The sequence below is a fragment of the Pteropus medius genome, unplaced genomic scaffold (assembly GCF_902729225.1).
Source record: "Pteropus medius unplaced genomic scaffold, Ma_sr-lr_union100, whole genome shotgun sequence".
Lineage (NCBI taxonomy): Eukaryota > Metazoa > Chordata > Mammalia > Chiroptera > Pteropodidae > Pteropus > Pteropus medius.
This window is the reverse complement of record NW_024340849.1, coordinates 31,346,542-31,366,524: the sequence shown is the minus strand read 5'-3', so window position 1 is coordinate 31,366,524 and position 19,983 is coordinate 31,346,542. Positions and strand designations below refer to the sequence as shown.

The window sequence follows — 19,983 nt, the reverse complement described above, 5'->3', positions numbered from 1 at the left end:
ATGAGAATTAAATGAAATAACGTATACGTGTCGTACAATAGCCAGCATCATAATTATCCTCAATAAATGTTAATTATAATTACCATCCAGGAATAAATACCAAAAGCTTTGTTTGGGGAATATGGAACAGTTACTTTCAACAGTTTTATGTGTCTGTGTTATGAAGGTAAAAATTATAGCTAACTTCTTTTATTTTTTAATTATTCTTGATATAGTGCTATCAAAAACTAGAAGTTCAATGAATACGTGTTGACCTTCACTGTGAAAATGAATACTGTCATTTTTACTATCACTAAAACTGTGATTCTGTGAAATTTCCTTCAAAGAAATAATGGTGATAAGGCATTAGACCAGGTCTGTCATTTAATTTTCCTGGTAAGTGCAAAATCTTGAAAGGAGGGGAGTTTATTTTGGGTAATCAAATATAGATGAAAAATTTAAAAACTGAGACCCCTATGGAGGTCGGGCAGGCAAAAGCACAGAACCTTTTAAGAGAATGCAGAATAGAAATATCACGTCTCCTTACGCATGTACACTGGCCAATGGGGAAAAGTGCTATTAACTACCTCCCTTTGCCAGTAATTGGAGCTATAAAAAGAATATCATTACAGCAAGGTTAAGGCCATAACTTTTTTTCTGTCTGAGGCACAACAGTCAGAAAATTTTATAAGGTATTCTAATTTTGTGAGTACTCAGCAATCTAAGTATCAATCAACTTATAAGTGATCTTCAGTTCTAACTACAATGGCTATTCTTTTCAATATTTTTTCTTCCAGGTTGGTTCAGAAAACTGGCTGAAATCCTAATGCAAAATCTAAAGGTACATTTTAAATTATTAAATGCAAGTCAGCGATTTTGGAGACTGAAAAAGTTAAATTCCGTTCAAGTGATTCATTCTACCCCTAATGCCAACAGTTACTTTCAATTATTTAAAAGTTATAACAAGCTGCTAAAAATATAGCTTAGGGGTTGCAATATTTGTAACCACAAACTTATTAACCTTGATCTTCTACCATCATCAGAACAAGTTCCATTCCCTCCTGATTAAAGTTATTCACTCCTGTGGCTTGTTTTATGACCACTACATTGAAATCTTCCAATATTATTTCTGTAACGCAGCTCTCTCAAGATACAAGCCCAGATTTCCAATTCCTTCTGAACTGGATTTCCTTTAAGTATTTCATGCTCAGCACAACCACAAATTAACATGCTGTCTTCCCACACCTCCCACCACAATCGTCACTGGAGTCATATCCTTGGCATACAGAAAGGCTACACATCTCTATCCTCTTGAAAATTAGGTGTGGCCATGAGATTTGTCACTAGCAATGAAATGTTAGAGGGACATGGAGTGCATCACTTCTGGACAGAAGCACTAAGGGGCCAGTGTGTGATCTGCCATACTCTCTCTCCTGCATCGACAAATGCGAAAGCATAAATATGGGCACCTGCAGACATGGGTCCTGCAGTGAAGATGATGATGTAGAGCAGAGCCCCCAGCCGACTCATGAAAAACATGTAGCACAAGGGAGAAATACACCTCCACTGTTTTAAAGTACTGACATTTTGGTGGTGGTGTTATCACAGCCTAACCTAGCCTACCCTGACTAATGCACCAACCTGCAATCTGCTTCTCCATCTGTGTTCTTCTCTCTAATAAGGGCATTAGCGCCCAAACCAGTAACCTCAGGACTACTGAATGCTCCCCTCTTTCTTATATCCCATATCCAATCATGGCTCCTGGAAATCTCGCCTTCAAAATATTTCCAATTCACCCCCTCCCCTATATTCTCACTTAACTAGTTTTGGTAGAGGCCATCTTTCTCCTTAATTATACCCTTGTAGCTTCCAAATATTTGTCATTCTACAATTCCAAATTTTTCCTGCTGTAAATGATCTTCCAAAATGATGCTAAAGCAATCCTTCTAAAATTAAATCTAATTACGGCCTTTCCCGTATTTAAAGTCTTTCTCATGGCTCATATTAATGAGCATTTGAAGAGCACTTTTATAAACAGGTCCTGGGCTCAGCCCTCCAGAGCAAAGATATGTCATTTGTCTACCCACTGATCTTCAAACTGCGATGTGGTGACATAGCTAGTTGTAGAATGTGCTGCTCAATACTAGTATTTAGTAGAATATTAAAGTTTGTGAAATAAGTTATTCTTAAAAACTGGAGTGGATTCAAGTTTCTCTATGAAAACATCACTCACACGCAAATTCTAACAGGTTTTCTTGAAAGAGACAGAGAGAGGGAGAGGTAGAGGGTTTTATCATTAGCAGAGCAAGGAAGTGCATAAGGCTTGAGCCTCTCCAGAGACTGCTACTGATATTGGTAGCTCACACGTTATTAGTACACATAACATTGTAACTCATGATTTACTAATTTTTATGTTGGAGTTCATCGAAATTTGGGACCCAAGTGGATTCTGTTGTAGTCTAACAACATGTTATTTGTGTTCTGGAAGAAGGGGAAAAAACTAGAACCACCAGTTTAGCCACAGGATAAAGGTCAAACTTCAACATGTTACAGCTCTTCAAAAATCTGTCTCCAACTTGCCTTTTGGGCCTCATCTCTTATCACCCCCCCTCAGATGCCTTTGCTCAGTACATTCCTAACCTATCAGGAATAGCATTCTCCCTCTTCCAAACCCATGCAAACTCTCACTTTTCAAAGACTAGCTCAGTAGTCAAGTAACATTTTCTGTGAAACCTGCCTCAAGAACTCTTGGCAATATCAGCTGAGCTTTGGAATGAAGCATTTCCATGCTTTATTACACAGTAATAGTTGTCTAAGAATCTACCTACCCAGCAGCCTCTGAACTCATTGAGCATCAGGACTACATTTACTAACCTCTGTGCTCCTAGCACTTGGTACTGTGCTTATAAGATAGTAGGCAAGCGTTCCACAGTTAAATAGCAATGTGAAAAGCATATTCCACAATCCCACTTATTCATCAGCTTTTGATGGATTCTAGGGTAAACGCTATTATTTTGAAAATCCAGAAAAGGTTATGTATTTACAACTTTAATTTTTAAAAATTGCCTGGCATTTAACTATAGGCTAGCAGAACTTCTATGTGCGTGCATCTGTTTACATGTGTGTGTATGTATGTGTAGTATCTTCCTATGGCTGCCATAATAAATTTCCACAAACTGAATGGCTTAAAACAACAGAAATTGAATCTCTCACAGCTCTAGAGGCCAAAAGTCCAAAATCAAGCTGTCAGCAGGGCAGCACTTCCTTGGAAGGTCCTATGGGAGATTATGTTCGCTGCCTCTTATGGCTTCTGGTGGGTTCGGGTGAACCTTGGCTGTATCACTCCAATCTTGGCCTCCTCTTCTTCTGTTTGTCTCAAATCTCCCTCTGTCTTTCTCCTCTTGGAACAACACTTGTCACTGGATTTAGAGTCCACTCAGGTAACCCAGGATACCCTTATCTCAAGACTGTTAACTTAATTACCTGTGCAAAGATTCTTTTTCCAAATAAGGTAACAGGTCTCAATGATTTAGACATGGACATATCTTTATGTAAACCACCTTCAGCCCAATACACTGTGTGTATGTTGTACTTTGTGCCAAAGAAGAGTCTTTAAGCAAGTCTCTATTAAATACCTACATGTTGCCAAGGTGACACAGTTTGGAAACTATTTTGGGTGCTGGGAATATAACAATGAAATTGAAAGACATAGCCTCTGCCCCCATGGAGGTCAGAGTCTACTGGGATACACAGAAATCAACTTATTCTCTAAAGCTAGAAAAGGTAGTAGTATGAAGAAAAATTATGCCATGGTTGCATGTAACAGGGGACTCACCTACCTGTTGTTAAATATTAAATGTAACCCTAATATTTTCTCGATGAGATGAATAGTTGATTCTCAGTTTAGATCACCCCCCACCCTGTGTTGGATATCCACTAAACGTTCTTGTATCACATGTGTGCTTTGCACTTTAAATTACCTTTTACTCAATGATACATACTCCATCGAACTACCATAGTTCATGTAATTTAGGGTGCCACAACTGGTAACACAATTATTATTTTACCACCAAGAAAGAATAAACACAGCTGATTAAACTAGGACATGCCACTAATTATAAGATCCATCCCAACTTCAGAGATATTAAAATGTGTACTTTAGAATCAGTAAAATAAGTTCATTTCCATTCTGAAATACATTCTCACATCAGGACCAATTAAATGGCTTTTGACTAAATAGTACGGCCAAATCTCTATGCTCTATCCACAAAATTTTAATGCCGAGTTGGCTTCAACCAGCCTCAGAATATTTTTCACCTTCTTTCCATGAGGTTAATATATGTAAATACAATTCAGTTCAGTCTTAAAATAAGACATATACTCATATATTGGGTCTCTTCTAGGCTTGAGATAATTTGAGAAGAGAGACTGGGAAAGAATTCTAAAATCCTTGAGCTGAAGCAGGAAGGAATGACTGCTGGAATTATTACTTCCTCGTCCAGAACTTGGTAAAAGGTCATAAGGTGAAGAATAGAGTGTAAGCACCTGTGTGTCTAGTGGGGTGGAGCCTGCAAATACTTTAGAGATAAGCTGGAGTATCCTGAGAACCTTGTGACAGAGTCATTCAGGCAAGATTCCTGATCCATCTGGTAGACATCTGGTGGTCCTATTAGACCCTGTGAAATGTATAATGGAAAGAGAAGACAGCATGCTGGCTCTTGGATGGCTTAGAAAGACATATATAAAAGAGAAGTGATAAAACTTTTTTATATACCCGAATCCAGTCTCATAAAGTTCCTCATAAAATGCAGGATTGAGATTCTGCTGCAGTTTTATGCAAAGGTCACGTAGTAGAAAAAGTCTCAGAATAACTGACGTTATGAGTTCTCTTCTCCCCCTAAGTTCACCTCTATTTATGCAAACAGTCTGGGTTCTGACACTGAGATATAATGTTCACATTGCCCCACATTCTTCCTAAAAAAGATTTAATTTTGGTCCTTGCATGTGAAATTAAGAGGAACCAGGAAGACAATATCATCAAAGATTTCTGAGGTGGTAAGGAAAATATAAGCGAAATTTACTTTAAGTCTTTGAAAATAAACAGATGTGAGTCATTAGGGGATTTTTAAGCAATACACGCACACTTTATTATGAGTACTGTTAAAATGTGCCCCCCATCCATAAAATAATGGGGGAAATACACTTTCAATTAAAGTAGTCTAAAGGTGAGTGCAACTTACAAATTCTTCTTAAATTCTGAAATGCTCTCTTACACCACACACATACACACACACACACACACACACACACACACACACACACACACACGAACAACAGCAGCTTAGTAAAGCATCATTTTAAAACAAATTCTTCCCTGGAGAAAACTTCTTGCCAAAGCATCTGGACTATGCTTCCAGAAGGCATTTAACAAGTTGCTATCATTTCCCAGACTCAACAGGGTAGCACTGGCTTTAAAATGAATTAAAATTTTCTTTAGAAAAACACATCTCAGGCCTCCCACAGACATTGGTAAAAAAATGTAAATCAAGATTAGGAACTATTCTAGCCACAACTTTGGGGAATAAAGAATTGTTTTCAGATTTAATTAACCATATGTGCTCTTAGATCACAGCCCGAGGCACTCCCTGAAAGACAGGTGTGGCTCAAGTGTGTTTTTTCTACTGTTAAAGAGCAAAATAAATTTGACAAAGATAGTTCAATTCAGTAGTTAAGCATTCTTTTGAATAAATGGGCTAGCACAACAACAGTCTGGAAGAAAATAAAATTCTTACATCATATGCAAAAATTAATTCCAGATGGATTAAAGACTTAAATTTAAAAAAAAATTAAACCTTCCTAGAATATCTAACAGATTACATGTACAATCTAAGGGCCGGAGAGATCTTTCTTAGCTCAGAGTGAAAACATATGAAAAAAAGACTCCTATCCATGTAAAAATTAAGAAGTCTAAAATGGAGAAATATAATATAAACAAAGTTAACAGATAAAATAAATACAAATAAAAAAAATCTCTGTAATACACAAAATAGCATTTAGAAATTGGCAAGAACAAGCCAACAATAGAAAAAATCAGCAAAAAGTAAAGTATGTCTAACTGCTAGACACATAAAAAGGGCACAAAATCAAGAACAGTCACGGAAATGCAAATTAACATAGCAAATTTTTTAAAAACTTTATAACACTTAATGATGACATGGATTTGGAGAAATAGTATTCCCATGTATCAGTGATGGAAGCGAGAACTGTCACAGACTTTTTAGATAGCACTTGGCAACACCTATTAAGTCAATTTCACCTCTGTGAGTTAGGTTCTGATACTGAAATAGAAGACCCACTTTTCCCTATTTTTTTCTAAAATGATTTAATTTTGGTCTTTGCATGTGAGGTTAAAAGAATCGGGAAGACAATGCTATCTAAGATGTTTTGGGGGGAGAAGTGAAAGATGTGAGATAGAAACCATAGACTTCTTAAAAACGACGAACAAATTAATAACATTATGAACATAGAGATTCAGTGAACTGTGATTCACAGGGGCCTATAACTAGAAACAAGTTGAATACCAATCAATAGACGAATATATATTTCCACATCACGGAATATTATGCCGCTGTTAAAAAGGAATGAATCAGTTTTATACCAGATGATTCAGAAAGATTTCTATAAGTGATTCAAGCAAGAGACCAAAAAGTATATAATATGAAAGTATGCATAATACAATCCTATTTTCATAAAGCAATGACAGAATTATGTTTTAGTATATGTCTTTGTATGTATATCTAGTGTTGATGTAGGACTATATGAGTATGAAGAAAATATGAAGGCTATGCGCCAGATTATTAAAGCAGATTATGTGGGTAGACAGGGTTGGGTTGGAGGAATGGGGGCTGAAGTGAAGGGAGAAAGTAAAAAAAATAAATAAAGCAGTAGCTAAAAGTCCTCATTTATGCAAAATGTGTATGTATGTGAGAGAAAGAGTGAACTAAGGACACATGAAAGGACAGTTACCAAAATACTGATGGTGGTTATCTCGGGATGTTGGGACTTCAGATTATCTTTAGTTTTCAATATTTTCATGTATTTCAATTCTTCATAATGGATGATTAACATAGACGGAAATAAAGTTTTATTTTAATGTGACAATTTAAAAAAGCCAAATAGACTATAAATGGTATTTATACTTAGTTCATATATTTCCTTCCTTCTCTCCTCTCTAGTCTCCACTTATTAGCATGAAACCTCTATGGTACTGATTGCACAGTGTTCAATTATATACAATCTACTCAGACTGATATCTTCCCAACTGAGTCAAGAAAAAAAAGAGAGAAAACTGGGGAAAGGCAAGTACAATTCATTAGCTACCTGATCTACAGTAAAGTTAACTTGAGACTTCTTCTTTGGCACTAAAAGAACATCTTAAAGCCATCCTGTACTTCACTCTTAGCAACTGTCACCTGAACACTCTGATAAATACTATATATAGTGCTCAGGTGCCAAGATGCCAAAGGAGTATGTATTTCATTCCCCATCTATCACAGCCTACACACAGAGAGAGAATTAAACTGGGCTTTTCTTCTCTTACCTCTGGTTCCCTTCTTCTTAGTCATTACACAGACGTCAACATTTACCGAAATATTCAACAGAAGAAATAAAATGACATTCCAACTATCACTCTTGCTCCTCCCGCTGTCCAAAAGTTACCTGTGAAACTCTAACTACTCATTCCCTTGCACTGGCGCTCAGATTCTAAACTTCAACAGGCACTCAAGTTTCTACAGTCCATTTCTTTCATGAGAGAGAATAAGAACTGGGGTAGAAAATTCTAAAGGCCCAAAATGTAGCACTTATGGGTGCACTATAGATTACATGCAAAAAGAATAAAATATTTTTATAAACTTATCAATTTATTTTTATTCTTTAAAAACAGTGACAAACCTAGTTTCATGCAATGCACTGGAATTTATCAATAATGAAGTATCTGTTCATCAATAATGAACCTCTCCATGACTTAAACTCAAATATAATTATAGTTGTGAATACACGACATGGTTTTATCAAGACTTTCATGAGGTTATTTTTATGTTATACAACGGAAGGGGATTCTTTCAGAAGACTGGCCATAATGTGACAGTGAACATAACATTTAAATACTATGTTCATGTTGACAAAGGAAAGTAGATTAATTACAATTATTCGATTTCAGAAACAGAGGTAATACCTACTTATGAATATCAACTAAAGAAAAATAGAAATGATTAAACTTATATGAAACCTGGAGATTATTTATAATCATCTTGTAGAAGATCAAGAAAAAAGGACGCAAGAATTTTATTTTTATTAGAGCTTTGAAAAACTACTGAAAAAGTAAACAAAGGGCTCAGAAAATTAACAAAAGAAACATGATAAAATTATTGATGCTATTCTACTAGTAATCAAAGAAATATGAATTAGAAAAGATGCCAATTTTTAAATTCTCTAAATTAGCAAAGACTAAAAAACACCTATGAGATTCTATGATATACAAAGTGATGGGCTTACTCATTCACTATTAATTGTACAAACTTGCCTGGATACAATTCAGTAATACATATCAACAATCTAAAAATAATAAATTTTGAATTATAATTCCATTTCCAGGAACCCCAAATAAGGAAATTATGTAAAACTGACAAAATTTAAGTACAAAGTTATCCTCAAAAACATGACACTCAAAACAACTAAATTTCTAACAACTGGAACACAGTCAAGTAAATAATGGTTTATTGGCATTAATAGAATCTCATTCACTCATAACAATTTTATTTTCAAAGAACATTAATAATGAAGGAAAATGCTCATGAGCTAATGTAAAATTTAAAAAGCAGTTTATATATAGTTTGGTCCCATTTTTAGATACAGTCATTATGTATATGCCATGCATGTATAACAAGAAAATGTTAATAATGGTTATAAAGCAAGTTATGTAAAAGTATACAAGCCCCTAAAAAATGTGACGAGTGCCTTCTAACGATAATTCCTATAAGTATACAACTTTTCAAGGCTTAAAGTGTTTTCAACTTTGATAAAGAGCTCCTTAAATAAAACTGCTTTAAGCTTTTAGCCTAAAGTTGGGGCAAGAAGTTCATACTACCTTAGCTGAGGAAGAAACTGAACAAAGAGATGTCAAGGAATTAGGGCCCAATACATGGCTTTTTTAGTAAGTTTTGAGTAGGAAAAAAAAAGTTAATAAAAGGCATCAAAGCAAAAATTTGAGTGGCAGAGGCTCTAGGCGGCTCCAAATATCCAAAGTTCCCATTTCTTGCAGTAAGAGCCCCTGGGCATTGTGTGTCCAGTTAAAAGACTTCGGATCCTTGCCTTCCCTCCCATATTGGGGTGTGTAAATCCTGATCAATGAGATGTAAGTGAAGTGCAGTACAGAACCAGTGGTAAGACAAATCCTTTTGCCTTTCCTGCTGTCTGGGATGCAGACAGGATGGCTAGAGCTCCAGCAGCCATTAAGTACCATGAAGTGAAAATTACATGCTGAAGATGACAGAACCTAAATCCTTGATTCTGTGGATCTGCCATATCAGTCCTAGACTATGTACCTTTAGACTTCTTTTATATGGGAGTGTGGGGGGGGTGGGGTGTGGGGAGAAACTCCATGTTGTATAAGCCACTCTTTTTTTGTGTGTGTGTCCTGTTATGTACAACTAAAATTAACCTTAACTGATGTAGTTGGCCATAATGAGTTTGTGAAAATTTCTTCTGATCCTCTCTATTCTCAGTGGCTCCCTTCCTCTTCATTGACCAAAAGATGGAACAAAATAAACAGCAAAATATAACAGCAAAATATCTGTATAAAGCTTTACATTACTTATTTTTAAATAGGTATTCTGGACCTTCTAGAGCTCTTTCTCTTTAGACATCACTAATTAAACTGTTTTTAACTTGGGTGTGGTGCTTGATTGATTCTGAGGGTCAGTGGTCCAAGGTGAAAAATGGATCTTGCTTTATTTTAAATGTTAATCTAAAACAGACTAAAATTGAAATTCTTGGCACGTAAACTACTGAGGACCAGGACTAGATGTTAGTTCTTTGATTCCAGCCCATTGCTGCTAAAGGAAGAGAGAGGTAATTCAAAGTGACTATCAGTCAAGGAATACAGCATCTGCATAGACGGATGTCAGGGAGTTACTCAAGTGGGCTTCCTCAGGCATTTCATTTACCTTTTATTGAATGGGTGACTGTTATAACCTGTGCTTCCTAATTACCTACAAGGTAACAGATAAGTTTTAAAATAGAAAAGTATTTACCCTTTTATCAAGAATAAACTTTTCATTTCTAACATCTTGAAGTCTGGCATTGAGAAAACTGTTATCTTAAAAAAAAAAAAAAAAATCTGACCAAGGAAATTTTTCTCTACTGAGTAGAGAAAAAAAACAGTGCCTAATTTCTTTTAAATATTTCAGGGATACATACATAAGCACTGCTCACAATTATGTTCCCTTCTAAGCTATAACCAGGTCTAATCATTACTGTAGATGTTAAATATTAACCTGAATCACAAATATCTTCATAACTATAAGACTTTATATTGGATTTTAAATTCAATAACTAGATATTTATTAAACAACCACTAAGCTATAAGAGCCCAAGTGGTATTTAAATACTTCAAACTAAGTTCAAGAATTAGCAAAGTCAATTAAAGTGACTTGCCCCATAATTATGAAGTAATTCATCTACAGAACTGAAAAGAGGTTTGGGAACATTGTTCTGTCCTTCTTTTACTACTATGTAATACTCCTGCAATGGCATAAAAGGAAACATATTGTCTAGGATTAAGACACTGTGGTTTCAAGTCAATCTTGGGGCTATTCTAGGAAGATGACAACTGTACCAAATTAGCAGTTGTAGTTTTGTAACACTATTTAAACCAAGTGGCTTGCTTTGCTTAGATGTAAAATCCCTGGTGCTCTGAGAAGATGAAACAATGGATAGTTAAATGCTTAGCTGACTATCCAATCAGGCCTTTTCTTTATTGTAGTAAGAGCTGACTGGTTCCAAAGATTTATGGCATTCTAGTCCATATGAGACTAAAAATTCAACGACATAACTACATGTCATATGTAAAGGAGGCATCTTAATTTCTGAATGAAATAACTAGCAAGAAAGCAAAAAATCCAAAAATGAGTTATAACTTCTAGAAATAATTGAAAATATTGATAACCCTAAAATGACCCTAAGAATCATTATGTCATCATGATGGTCTGCTAGTCTCTATTTTTCCTACCACTAATTTTAGGACCTACCATTTTAGTTCCAATTTATATTTTTAAGAATATGTCTATCTCAATTGAAACAGAAGTGAAATTCTACTTCAGATGTACAAAGGTCATACATAGCTTTAGTAATATAGATATTTTGGGCCCTAAAAATTTTAATACTGAGATTTGCTCATCCATTTATTAAAAGCTTATCAAGTGCTTTCTATATACTGAAATATTTGTGCAGGTATTTTATATTTTGTCAAGTGTGACAAAATAATACATAAAACAGCAATAAAAGTTAATTTTCAAGTTGCATATGATAGCTGGTGTTCCTAAGATGGATAGTCCTGCTGAAGACGAAAAGGAGTTCATGAGTTTTCCTAGAACTGCAGCTCAGTAAGTGAAAAGACAGATACCTCAGGAATCTCAAACAAAAATAAATGAGTTTACAAGCTGGTGTACTAGAACTTGCTATTTCAATCAGGCAGCCAAATGAGCAAAAGAGACCAAAATACTCTCCCTTTAAACTATGATGCAGTCCATTACGACGGTCAAACCAGTTCTTTTTACATATGAACTAAATATCAAGAATTTTACTGGCCATGTGGATACTCTTTTAAGATGATCAAAACAATCATCTTACTTGAAAAGCAAAAGCACTGAAGGACCTGTGACCAAATCTTGTCTTGTGGGTCTAAATGTTTATCATCGCCCACTGTCCTCTACAAGGTCCTCTTTTGTTTTTTTATTTTTTGTAATTTTTAGGCATGGTCAATTAGAATAGGTGATAACTATAGGAAAGTAAAGATATGTGGTATCTAAAAGAATATTCAAGAGACTTTCTTCATCATCCACTTTGTGTATAACATTATACTAGGTACATCTGTCCTGCTAACAGTTATATAAGTAAAGGTGCTCAGAAAATCACCATCAACTCAGTAAAAAGTAGCAATGAGTACATGTGAAAAAAAAAGGATGAGTGTCTTGGTAGCATTCAGTCAGACTTACATGTTAAAAGCTCCTTTCCTAACTTCTAGCTCTGGTCTCTCCTAGGTTCAATCTTGGGTTAGTTGATTCATAACACTTTCTCTCTAATAAAGACATTACACCACCTTTTTATAACCTGTGGCTTACTAGATCAATAACCTGGAAAACTCAAAAAGAAGCAGACTAAAGTTACCTAGAGCATTTCCCTCAGTTTCTTCATCTGTACAAAGATAATAAAATCTACTATCAATTGGTTTCTGTTGCCTCAATAACTGTGAACCCCAAACCGCCCCCATCAGTGTTCTGCACCTCCACTATATATCAATCTTATATGTGTATACTGTTTTGCAACACGCATGTATTTCATATGTATTATTACATTTAATTATCACAGCAGGTAGATACACTAACATATAAGCTCCATGAGGACAGAGGTTTTGTCTTGATATGTTCAGTGCTATAGTCCCAATACCTATAACAGGGCTTGACACATAGGAGGGGCTTAATAAATATTAGTTGCCTAAATAAACAATTAATGAATAACTGTGAGATACATGGGCAAGTAAGTATAAGGTTTGTCTGTTTCTTCTGCACAGAAAACAACAAATCAAAGGGATTAAGAGACCTAACCAAGATCACATACTATGAAATAGCAATACCTGTAACTGAACAAAGAGGTCTCCAGGCTCCATATCCAGCATCCTTTAAACCAGGGGCCCCCAACATCCGGGCCGTAGACCCATGGCCTATCAGGAACCGGGCAGCACAGCAGGAGGTGAGCAGCAGGTGGGCGAGTGAGATACTTCATCTGTATTTGCAGCCCCTCCCCAGCGCCAGCATCACCACTTCAGCTCCACCTCAGATCATCAAGCAATGGATTCTCATAGAAGCACCGGTCCCTGGTGCCAAAAACGTTGGGTACCGCTGCTCTGAACTACTATTTCTCCCACCTGGGGTATATCTACCCTCTTACAAGATAGAGTGTCAGGGGAAATGAAGACACACACAAGCATAGCACATCTTCTTGAAGCAAGATTTACACTAAGTTACTTTAGAAATAAATTATATGTATAAAATAACATCGATCATGGAGTAGATTTTGAGAATTAATTTCAAAGATAAAAACATGGATCTAGAAACAGCTTTGACATTTGCAGCCACTTGGAGCCTCTCTTTGATCTGAGTGTCTATGTTTCTGCTCCTTCAGCCCTCCAGGCACTCAAATGGTAAAGTTAAAGCACCACGGCACAAAGCAAGGGCCAGAGTGCCCCAGAGTACCCCCCTAACACGGCTGGGGCTTAGAATCAGCTCTGATTCCTCCACACAGTTAGGAGAGATTGCTGCTGGTCTATCTAAACAGCTGCCTCCAACTCCTACCATCTTTTTTCTCTCCCTTAGTCCACATAGCCTTGGTCTTCCTTTCCCTTCAGCAAATAGGGCCATGAACTCATCCTTCACTGATCTAGACCAGTGATCTTGGAACTGGGGTACATGTCTGAAGTAAAGCCAACATTTTTCTAGGGGTTCACCATCACACCTTTAAGGAAACCGATTTCCAGATCCCAAACTTCTACATGTCATCTTGTCTAAAAGTTGATCTGCCTGGGAACATGACTGTGTTGGAGGGCCTCCATTCCATGTTGTCCTTCAACACCTCTCCTTCACAACGATCTTTCACCCACTTTACAAAAGTCATTTATTTGCATTACCCTCCCCAGATCTTTCTCAACTGCCAGGGTGTCAGGATCTCAGGGTGACAAACAAAGGAACAAATAAAAATGCTGATGTGGAGGAGTAAAGGCTCCAGCATTTGGTAACAACTCCTTTTCTAAGTCAGGTAATTTCCAATTCTTTGGAAATTTTTAAATACAAATATTTAAATACAAATTTTTAAATACAAAGAGCCTTATGGTCACAAAACACACACACACACACACACACACACACACGCACAAAATACTGTTTCAATTTATATACTTTTTTTGTTACAGAAAGTATCACAGTGATCATTAAGACATTTTTAAACATAAAAATATATTACATTGGGACAGAATTCTATAGTAGGGAAATGGAAATATAAGTTTAAGGAGAAAAAAGAAAGATGTAAAATTTTTAACTGTTGAAAAACTTATTCATGCATTTTTAAAAATGAGTAATACTGAGAATCAATATAGATCCTATTAGAATTTTTAAATAGATGTAACAATTTAAAAGGTCAATATTTATAATATATTGAAAAATTACATGCAATTATTTAGATTTAGGATGAAAAGTTTTAGAAATTAGCTTAAAAATGTGCTTAGGGTACAGAGTTTTACCAAATCTTTTAGGAGCAACAGGGGCGAAAAAGTTGGGAGAAAACTGTTCAGAGTCTTTCCAAGATGAAATACTGGAGACAGAGAATGTACCATTTCCCACCTACCTGGTTTTGAGTGAGGATGGGTTAGAGATGGAGTGGGGGAGAACTCTGCCATTTACTTGGTCGTAAACACATTTGTTGAACCTGGTTCTATAGCCAATAGTTTCTAAGATTGGTAATCAGTTTAAATATTTGATCTTAATGCATGGCTAACTGGCTGACCCTGGCTGATGAGATGTATCTAATCAGACCCTGGCTGATGAGATGTATCTCACTCCTAAGAAGAATTGCTAGAATACTTTTCTTTGAGTTCTCCAGAAAGATTCATGAGGCAATATTCATAAAAGTTCACCAGTTTTGTATTTATCTTATCATAAGATGACAAATTTCACCACTGGGGATGTAATATTGAATGCATCTACCTGACCAGCATTGCATGAGTGAAGAGCATAACACAACAAATTAGAGAGTTAATGAACTTATTGTGCAGTTAATATTCTAAGTATGGCAAATGTACTGAGGAATGATGTCATCAGACACATCTATATACCCTAAGCCCCCAGACTCCACTTTTTGTCTTCTTTCTCTGATTCCTTATTTTCTTCTTCCCCACTGCCTCTTACCTCTTTTTGGCCACTCCTTTGGGAAGAAGAAAGTTGTCTACATATGATGAATGAGGCCAGCACTTAATTTGGTGTCTACACTGTTTTAAAAATATTGACTTTCCGGTCCTCGGGCTCTCAGAGAGACAGTGGGGCTATTTAGAGCGGATGTTAGATCTACTCCAAACCTACTCCCATTTAGTCTGAGGAGGTAGTACAGTTTGAGATAAAAGGTCTGTCTTTAGAGTACAAAAGCCAGCTGGAAATCTCACTTTACCATTTACCAGGTATGTCACTCAATTTCTCTGAATCTCAGGTTCTCAAAGTCCTTAAAATGGGGTTGCTGAGGATTTGAGACAATATACTTCAAACACCTTGCAATGTATCCGCACATAGTAGGCATTCAGTAGTCAACAGTTATGAAATTAGATATTCAATATTCTTTAAAATTGCTTAAAATTAGCCAATAGTTTTCTCTTGGCAAAATGTCAACTAGTGGCATGTTTTTCAACTTCTTTCTAGTATTTTAAAACAAGTGATTTGGAAATGACTACTTTCATGCCTAAGTATAGGGTGTGTGTGTAGAATGTACCTGCACTACTAAAACCACAAAACGACAAACAGGATGAGGACTACACAAAACTTGAGATTTCACATATAGCATTTATAAATATGGTAGCATGTCCTTAACATGTTCTAAGCATTGCTGTGAAACATGTTTAGAAATAAGCATGAAATCTATGATTGACTCTTTTAAAGTTTATCCAAATTTAATTGGTAAGCTAAGACTTTCCCCCCATCAAATCAGCCAAGTTCTTTTTGTTTGTTTTTAAGATACTTAATACTGTAAGGCTGTGGAAAGAGTGGTACTCCTACAATTCTTGTATTAATGAGTATCATCTTGAGTGTCCAAATCAATTTGACAATTTGTATGCATCAAGGACTTTAAAAGGATTCATATGCCTATTCAGCGAGGCAGGAATAGATCTTAACCCAAACTAACAGATATATTATGTATGAATGTTCATTATATTATAACTTATAATAGTAAAAAATGAAGCAGCTAATGATCATCATAGGGGACTAGAATAACACAGCCATCCCAATGAATATTATGCAGTTATTAAAAACGAATTTTAAATAAGATGAGATCATTAAGTGACAGAAGCAAGGTATAAAGCGGTATTTGGCTATGACTCCAAATTTGTGCCACTATGATTCTCAAGCAGTAATAAGAGAAAAATTACAATAAAGAATTGAAATTACACAGTAATCAAAATCTATTCCACAACTTGAAAGGACACAGTGTTAAGACTTGCTACCCACGTCCTGATTTTACAAAGAAGTGTGGGATGAGTACACTGCTGATTCAGATCCTTTTTATGAATGGCAGGGATAGGAAAATGGATAATAAAGCTAAAAGTTATGTCTGCAACTGATTTTCAGCCTCTTTAAACTCTCAGTTTAATGAAGCTTTTGGTTGACTTTTATAGCAGATGCACCAATACTGTGCCTAGCTAAGAAGTATGGATGGAGTGTGCAGAGATGAAAGGTCAGAAAAGGTGAGGACTCACGGCTTTCCAGTATACACAATTTTGCACAGTGAAATAGGAAATGAAACACTGTGGAAACACATATACGTACACACAGATTCAGATCTGCAGATACATATTCGAAGTACAAAACACTCCCACCCCCACTCTAAGCAGAAATGCCTCGAAACACCACCTGTCCTTTCCTGGATTCACTTGTATTTCATTACTGGTTTTAAAATTTCGAGTTATTCCCAATGCCCACCACTACCACCACAACCAAACAAGGCTAGCAAGGATGCCAAGATTGTTTTCCAGCTTTCATGAACTTACCTGCATTTATTTTTTCACATCAGTATTTCAAAGGTCTAATCTAACCCCATAGATAAGAGAATAAAAATGTCTGGACATTTATACATCTCATGTTACGCACTCTTGTACCGCAGAAAAGGAGTAACCCCCAAGTCCTTGTGACTTGAAATGACATTTTTCTGCTCAGTGCTCTTCTGACTTGGCCTATGTGACCACAGCTCTACCTGCCTGCCTGCCAGCCTGGGGCCAGGTGCTTCCCGCGGCCCCACAGCACAGCAAGCTTCTTTCTGCAAACAGTCTGGAATCAAAATCAACTGAAGTTATTGTAAAAACACAAAAGAAGGCAAAACACATCTATATTGCCACTTTACATAGCACAACTCTCAAAATAAAAGGTGTCCGCTTGATAGTATGCACATCTATCTACTTGTTTGCAGATGTCACAGGGCAGAACAAACAGCTGGGGGATGTCTGGTTTGTTTCTGGTGGCCAGTTTCAGGAAGTACCTACAAGCATTTTCTTAGTTTTGAGCTCGGGTTCCAATTCCAAGGTTTTGGTGACTTAAAATTTTTCCAGGCTGGAAAAATGCGCTAATTATTAACCTTAAGCATACCATCATTTCTGCTAAAAACATTTTCTACACACAGCCCGAAATTACTTTCAGTTCGGTTAAACAAAACAGACAAGCTGTAATAAAAGGTCTCTGAGAAATGTGATCCCTTTCATTGGTCACCCAGGAGCTTTTCCTCTTAAATCTGCAGCTTCTTGTGGGGGAGGAAGGAGGGCATCCAAAAATACAGATGTCTCCCAAAGCACAATTATTTTGAAAGAAAGTTGCCTAAGATAACTCTTCAGGGTTTCCCAGGTTGAGTAATTACTGCAGGCGGGTGGGAGAGATGGATCGCCTCCAAGATTATGATCTGCAGAGGTTTCCCCTATGTTGGTTTTTTTTTAGGCGTCCTTTTTAATTATACTGCAAGGGCTCCGATTTCCACATCTCTAGCTGCTGCTGGGGGGGAGTTGAGAGCGCCACGCCAGGGCTGCGGCAGTGGCTCCGTCCAACTCCAGTGCTGGGGGGCGGGCAGCCCACTCCCCCCCGGTCCCACCCTCTCCGGCACCGGAGCCGAGACTGCGGTCCGCGCGGGTCTGCACAGCGCCGGCGGCCGGGCCGGGACTCACCGCTGTCCAGCCGCGCGATCTGGGGCAGCCGGTAAGTGCTGACCAGCAGGTCGAGCGGAACGGCCACCGAGCTCCACTTCACATCCTTGAGGCTGCAACCCAGCGAGGGCGCCGGGTCCATCTTCCCCGCCTCCTCCTCCTGCCCCGCGCTCCCGCCGCCGCCGCCGGCACCACCCGCGCTTCGGCGGCCGCGGCTGCTCGCGCTCGAGGTCTGGGGCGCGCGGGAGACGCCGGGCACTCCGGCTCCGGGCAGCCCGGGGGGCACGGCGGCTGAAACGGCCGGGAGGGAGGGGACCCGCGCCGGGATCAGCTGCTGCTGCAGGGCATGGCTGCGGCGCCCCGCGTGCCCTCAAGCCCCGAGAGGACTCGCAGCAGCCCCGCGGCGGCGGGCGGCGGCGGCCCGGGTGGCGGCGGCTGCTCCCGTTCCTCCTCCTCCTCTGGCCCCGGGTCTGCAGCTGCGGCGGCCGCCGGCTCTCCTCCTCCTCCTCTTACCCCTCCTTCCCTCCGCCTCGAGCGTGTGAGGAGGAGCCGCGGGTCTGAGAAACGCCATAGCAGCGCTCCCAGCACTGACTAATCAACAAGGTGCGAGCAACGCCTGCGCAGCTCGGGGAGACACCGCCCCCGCCCCCGCCTCCCCGGCGCCGCCTGCTCCGCCTCCCCAGGCCCGGCGGGCTGGAAGCGGCGTCAGCTTCTCGGCCGCGGTCGCCCTCGCTTCTGCTCCGCGATCTCCGCAAGCTTTAGCTCTCGCTCCCCCGTCCGACCGCTCGGGCGCCCTGCAGCCTCTCCGGGTCCACTGCGCGCCCAGACTCCTGCCCTGCTCAGGGCTCTTCCCGGAGCCCAAGAGGAGCGGAGCGAGCTCAGGAATCTTAGTCTGGGTGTCAGACACGCTCCCCTCCTCCTCCCCACCCTGACTCTGATACCGGGCACAAAACAGCTATTTGGTGCTCACCTCTTGACGGACTGGAAAGGCAGGCGTGGAGCATTCCTTGGCGTTTCTCCCCAACCCTGCAACTCTGTAAACGGAGCTCGAAGTTAACCCTACCAGTCTAGACTTGGGCTGCTAGGCAGAATGAAAAAGGCAGAAGTTCCCACAAGGAGAAAGGTGACCGTCCAGTTTAGTACCTACACTGTACGAATAAGCTGCTGGAGACGGCGGGGGACGAGGCCACCAACCGCCATAGATACGCCAAAGGAAAAAGGCAAACTAGGTTACTGGGAGCCTCCGGGGCCAGCTGTTTTCACACGCTTCTCTCACTCAGTTCTCTTCCAATCTTAAAAGTTAGGATAATTCCAGTTTTCTAGATACGCGTACCAAGACATTAGGTAGTTGGGCAAGATTACACAACTTGTAGATGGCCGTGCTGTAATCCAAATACAGTTTGACTTCCATGATAAATCATTCTGTCCCTCTGTATTGACCGTGGCCTGCTCACCGCGGACGGAGCTCAGAATGTAAAAGTGGCATATCCTTACTTTTGTGTGCTAATTTCTTTCTTTTTCCTCTCTTTCTCTCTTTCTCTCCTTCCTTCCTTCCTTCCTTCCTTCCTCCCTCCCTCCCTCCTTCTTTCTTTCCTTTCTTTAGCATTATTTTACCCTAGCAGAGGTGAATGATTGCCAGGTGAAAGGATTGCATGTTAATTCTTAATATTTTAAACCTGCATTCAGTGTACAAGGCAGAATAAGCACCTACTTCCCCCCACCATTCGACCCCGCCCGAGGGAACTTGAAAGCACCCTGCTGCTTTTCAGTGGGCTGACATAGGTCTT

General features: G+C 38.9%; 1 protein-coding gene across 2 annotated transcripts in view; it reads right to left on the bottom strand.

Moving 5' to 3' along the window:
- Positions 1–18,768, bottom strand: part of GAREM1 (GRB2 associated regulator of MAPK1 subtype 1) — a 174,267-nt gene extending 155,499 nt beyond the window's left edge. For both annotated transcript variants that reach the window (XM_039843800.1, XM_039843803.1), the window contains exon 1: positions 18,218–18,768. In XM_039843800.1, coding sequence (XP_039699734.1) covers positions 18,218–18,338 — 121 coding nt within the window. In that variant the 5' untranslated portion in view covers positions 18,339–18,768. The remainder of the gene's footprint in view (positions 1–18,217) is intronic.
- Between the last annotated feature and the right edge of the window lie 1,215 nt (positions 18,769–19,983).